Consider the following 6,000-nt stretch of genomic DNA (forward strand, 5'->3'; position numbering starts at 1 on the left):
AGGAACGACTTTTGTCAGGAGTGTATGGATAATCCAAATAAATCCAACGTTGCTACAGTGCGCTTCATTGTTTTGTTTGCCAACGGTCTTAATCTGACACATGGTATATGCAATGGTATAAATGAGTAAAACATGTGGGACCCAATGGGACCCATTTAAGAGTTTTTGATAAGTTGTATGGATATTTGAGAAATGTGATTGAGTTGCTTAAATAATTGAAAAGTGTAAAATAATATAAAGAATGAAATATGACCCACTTAAAGAACTCATATTGAGTTTTGGGATAATGATGCTCTAAGAGAGATGAACCAGCTTATATGTCCCACAAATTTTTGAGATTAGTCATCGTTATCATGGCGTTGGAAACTTCGTAATAGTGAAATAAAATAAAAATCAATTGTTGGACTTAGACTCCGTTTGGTTTTATGGAAAAAAAATAGGAGGAAAGAAAATCACGCAAACCAATGTATGAATTTAGACTAACTTTTGTCCAAGTTAATGCATTGATTTACGTAATTTTATTTCCTCCGACTTTCTTTCCATAAAACTAAAGAACCCTTAGAGCTAAATCGCACAAGTCAGTAGATATTTAAGAAGATACAATGGGTGGACCTATCGGAGAGAATCCAGAGATTATCAAAAACAATTAAAAAAACAACAAATCTTGAGAAGAAGGAAAGCCAAACGTGATTTTTTATTTATTAAAAAAAAACTTACTACCCAAACGCTCTTTTAAATGGCTCGGGAAGGTTCGAGCCACAAGGTTCGGGAAACCGAAGCAAAACAACACGATTAAGAAATCGCCACGTCACTCGGTACCGTACGAAATTAAAAAATATCAGAAATATCTAGAGAATACTATAAATACATACTTCAGTATCAAAAGATTTTTTCTGTTCTTCTTCACAAAACAAAAACAAAAACAAAAAACCAAAACAACGTTCCTTTGTTCTTTCTCAAATCGCTTCAAACCAAAATCACACCACAAAGCAAAAAAAAAAAAACAAAAAAGGAAAAATTGAAAAACCCTAAAAAGCGTTTCTTCAAGAATTAAGCTTTCAAGATACCTCAGGTTAGTTGCATTTCACTGAAACCTTTCTCTCTGATTTGTTAGCTTTTCTTCTTTTTTCCTTGAAATTCATCTCTGTTTCATTACTACTCATCATGTTGATTTTTTTAGTTCTAATTTAATTAATTTTTTTTTTATAATTTTGTTTTCAGCTTCTCGATTTTGAAGCATTGATAAAAAATCAATAAATCTTTTCTTTTTTTGGTCAAAATAATTTTTTTTGAAGTATAAATCTTGCACACCAAGTATTTGATATTTTGTATCTATCACTTTCTATTACTTTGTGGCCAAGGAAATTCCATTTTTAGTTTGATTTGTTATTATTAACTATTAAATTAAATTATTACAATAAGCGTAAATTGTGGAATCCAATTTGTACTTCTCTACTTTTTAGGGTTTTTGATTTGCTTGAGTTTTTTTTATATATATATAAATAGTGGTGTTGATTTGGTTTATTATTTGTTCTTACCAGCAGATATTGTAAATTGGGGCACTGTTAAATATATTTGAAAGATGGGTGCTTCAGCTTATGATCAGAGTTATAATGTTAATCTTGCGCCATTGGAGTTGTCTAAGAAGAGGAAAATTAGGAGTAGAGGAAAAGGGCTTAAATCTGTGGCTGAGATTTTAGCTAAGTGGAGGGAATACAATGAGCGTCTCTATGCTGGTAAAGATGATGGTAAACCGAAGCGTAAAGCGCCGGCGAAAGGTTCAAAGAAAGGGTGTATGAAAGGGAAAGGAGGACCTCAAAACTCAGAGAATAAGTATAGAGGTGTTAGACAGAGGACTTGGGGGAAATGGGTTGGTGAAATTAGGGAACCAAATAGAGGTAGTAGGCTTTGGTTAGGTACTTTTCCTACTGCTCAAGAAGCTGCTCTTGCTTATGATTATGCTGCTAGAGCTATGTATGGTCCTTCCGCGCGACTTAACTTCCCGAATATATCAGATTATAGTTCTATTAAGGAATATTTGAAGGATTCTTCATCAGATGATGTTGCTGCTGCTCCTGCTGCTAGCTGTTGTTCTTCAGTGGTGACAACTCCTGCAACATCTGAGACAACAACTCTGTCAAGTCATTCTGAGGTTTGTGCTGTTGAGGATGTTAAGGAGATGTTTAAGATACCTGTCACTATGAACAATACTGTTGATGTTTGTTATGAAGTTTCGTCTCCAACTAGTAGAATTAAGCAAGAGCCAAAGGATGAGTTTGCTGATATCATTGACCCTAGTGGTGGTGAAATCCAAGATGCTAAATCAGAAGGAATACAAAAGCCAAAGGATGAGCTTGCTGATATCATTGACCCTGGTGGTGGTGAAATCCAAGATGCCAAATTAGAAGAAACACAGAAACATGATGTTGTGCAGATTGGAGATGGTGTATGTAATGACCAGATGGATTTTTCATGGATTGATAACTTTGACTTCGACTTTGACTTGGATTTTGACTTCAATGGTGATGATAACAAGAAGAATTGTTCAATGGATGAGTTCTTTCAAGCGGAGGAGCTTTTGGGGCAGTTAGACAATAATCCAGTTGATGAATCTGGGTTGATGCAAAGTTTGAATTGTGGACAAATGGGTTTTCCTGAAGAGAGTAATCCTCAGGTTGGGACTAGTCCAAGCTTCTTTTATGAATTGGAAAATCCAGATGCTATGCTGTTAGGGAGTTTACCTCATATAGAACATACAGACACAACATCAGGTGTTGATTATGCATTAGATTTCTTTAAAATAGAAGAACCTGTGAACTGTAATGGTTCTCTTGAAGATACACCATTTCTTGATTTGAATTTTGATGATGTGAATTATGATTCAAGAGGAATGTAAGGAAGGAAGAATGATTAGAGGAAACTTTGTGTACAACTTTGCCTCACTAGTATCAACTGGCTTGAACATCTGCTTGCAGCTTTTCTCATGGATTTGGTCTCCTTTTAGCTTTATATGTGCATAAAAAAAAATACATATTAAGTATCTTCTTCATGTTTTCTTTCTTTTAGACATGCTAATTCTCTATAGGGTTTTTAAAAATGGGGAATTAGCTAACAACATTTGTTTATTTGTTAGTTTACTTTGTTTCTTGGGTTTAGTTTGGACTACCTTATAACTCATGTACAGTACTTTATAAGGTCTAATACAACATCTTGAGAACTGATTTTGACATTAGTTTTTTCATGTTATATACCAAGGACATAGACTACCAGTATATCTTGAGTATTTTGAATCATTGCTGTTATTTATGTGTAGAAACAAAACAAGTAACAAAAACTTATATATTCTGAATTTATATATTGAAAACATTCTAGAATTTTGTTACTGTTTGATTGGTCCTCTACTTGAGATTATATTGGCTGTTGTTCTCTAATGACCCTTCAAGGGGAGCTTCTTTTCTCCTTGCATGTTAAAAACTGTTCTGTTGTAACATGAAAGTGATGTAAGAAAGGGAAAATCTCATTGATTAGTGATGATATTAGACTTCTGTTGTAACATGTGTAGCTGTTATTTGGGTTTGTGTCAGCTTAAAAATAAAAAATGATGTACTGTGGTTTACAGAAGCAAAAGAGGTCACACATTTGGACCTTGCAATATTAGGCATTTTTGCTGACCCTTCTGCTGACTTGTCTTCAGATGGTTATACTACTAGAGAAGATTAGTTAAGTTGTAATTAAGTATTTATATTCTGCGTTTTTTCCTCAAAACCTGTTTAAATGTGTAATAGGTAAAATTTCAAACTCCAATGTTACAGATTTTCATAATAAGTCATACTTTTTAGAATGAACAATGAAAACCCAGTCAAATTATATGTTGTTTAGATATTTGGATTAGATAGCTTTTGAACTTAGAATTGATCTAAAGCAAATAGCAAACATCCTTGGTTGTTATAAATTCCAATGGATATGGCAAAGCCTGAAATCAATTTTTATTTCTCAATAGTAAGTGTTTTATCAGTTTTTTTGGAAAAAAAAATTCTTATAAACAAAAGTGGTTGTGAGAGGAGTTGATAATGGGAGTATATGTTTTGGAATGTGCCTATTTATGGAATGAACCTCTGAAAAGTGCATATTTTTCATTCCATAACTCATCATAAATCAAAACATGTTCAATACATGGATGAGTAATTTCGAAATTATGGAAACCAGCTCAGAAAATGGCCGTCCGTGGAAAGGTATGAGCTACCATATTTGTTTGTCTTCCGATAATCTTTACCTCAAAATTTACAAATCACATAACTTTACTAGAAACAATTAAACTGTGAACTCAGTTTCCACAACGATTTGATCGAATAGCATCCACCAATATTTGTGAACTTGTTATAGAAAGAACTCGATCACTTGCATCGTTCCCAGAAGCGCATTAACTTAACCTCCATGGTAGATAGAGATGTGTGTTGCCAACTTGTTATAGCCATAAAAAAAAGGCCCGAATAGTCTCCAAAACAGTCTGCCATAGTTTGAACACCCTCGTCCACAGAGAAACTGCCTTCAACATTGCATTTAATCCAACCCAAGTGTGGTTTTACCCATCGCGCGTCTGCTGGTACAGGAATCAGCCTGCTAGAATTCTGCTGCACTTTATGCACTTCGAGTTCGAGCCACTCTTTCCATATGCCAAACACATTACAAGCAACTTGATTCGGTGTCTTCTGGCTACTATTCCAGACCTCATCATTTCTGTTCTGCCATATACACCAAAGCAGCAACGCAACATGCCCAACCATGCCTCTGTCAGCTGTTCTGTATAATGAGAAAATCTGATCTGCTGCATCTAATTGTTGCCGGTCGCTGTTCTGCATTACAGCAGCAAGACCTGTTGCGTACCAGCTCTCGTCTTTTAAGAAAATGCATATTTTAGAAGTGCTCACATGTTGGTTTATTATTTTATTTTATAAGCAAACATTTTATGAAGTATTCTAGCACATGGAGAGTTCATAGCATGATGTGCTACCACAGAAAACAAATAGCAAGGCAAGTCACCGAAAACAACCTGCATAAGTTGAACAGCATGATGTGCTACCACTCAATTTAATCTGTCAATTGAGCACCATCACAACCAACAAAATCCTCCTAAGCTTCAAGCTTTTAGTTCCAGCCAATAAAACAAAAGGATGAAAATATACACACCTAAGCGACTGAGTGAGGTGCTGCCACCAGTAGAGACATGAAACTGCAATAATCTGTCAACTGTATTTTTCACACACAAACAACGAGTAGTTGGAAATCATGAAAGTCAATACATAAGTAAGAAAAACCACGGTTTTGCACACATGGTATGCATGGTAGAATGCATGAATATGCATGATATCTTTGCAATTGTTTCATTGCTAGCATAATAATGCATGAAGATATGTTTGTTTATATTAAACCTACTACGACATGTTCAGATGCACTAATTGGCGCTTAGACAATTAACATGTTTTTTTTTTTTTTTTTGACTAAAAGTAAATATTCATTCATTCAAATTAAAAAATACATAGATCATTACAAATTTGATTGCTAAAAACTGGAAAAGGTGAATTTACAAACAATTTTGCAGCACCTAGGTTAATAGCATACAACGGCATCATGAAAGTGCCTACAAATATGACAAAATAAATGTAACCGAAATCTTCATGCTCCCGGATCTGTAACGTTGATGTCAAAGTCTTCATCAGATCTGTAATGAGTTGAGGAGGATATTTCAATTTGAATCAATGAAACACGGTACCAAAACGAAAAACCAACAAACGCCGCACAAGACGACTACGAACACAACGCTGCACAATAACATGTTAAGCAATTAGAACTATGTACAACTCCTGAGATGTGAACTGTGATACCTAGTAACATGTAAGGACCTCTAACACATAATAATCATCTAGAACATAAGAACTAAGGAACATATATATGAACTGTAGACATGTCTTTACTTGAAATATTATGGTAGCGTAGGTTTGA

At 34.5% G+C, this 6,000-nt stretch overlaps 1 protein-coding gene across 2 annotated transcripts; it reads left to right on the plus strand.

Annotated features, from left to right (window-relative positions):
- Positions 1–878: 878 nt before the first annotated feature.
- Positions 879–3,272, plus strand: LOC123924097 (dehydration-responsive element-binding protein 2A-like). Of its 2 annotated transcripts, none has more exons than XM_045976863.1 (2): positions 879–1,072; positions 1,542–3,272. In XM_045976863.1, the coding sequence occupies exon 2, from the start codon at positions 1,583–1,585 to the stop codon at positions 2,894–2,896; it is 1,314 nt and encodes a 437-aa protein (XP_045832819.1). In that variant the 5' UTR covers positions 879–1,072; positions 1,542–1,582; the 3' UTR covers positions 2,897–3,272. The 2 variants fall into 2 exon arrangements, with proteins under 2 accessions (XP_045832819.1, XP_045832820.1); XM_045976864.1 differs by having other exon boundaries at positions 885–1,072; positions 1,545–3,272.
- Positions 3,273–6,000: the final 2,728 nt, after the last annotated feature.

This window comes from Trifolium pratense, linkage group LG4, assembly GCF_020283565.1.
Source record: "Trifolium pratense cultivar HEN17-A07 linkage group LG4, ARS_RC_1.1, whole genome shotgun sequence".
Taxonomy (NCBI): domain Eukaryota; kingdom Viridiplantae; phylum Streptophyta; class Magnoliopsida; order Fabales; family Fabaceae; genus Trifolium; species Trifolium pratense.

What these genes read in the sequence shown, in the direction of transcription:
- LOC123924097 (XM_045976863.1), top strand. Translation starts at nt 1,583, where the DNA reads ATGGGTGCTTCAGCTTATGATCAGAGTTATAATGTTAATCTTGCGCCA.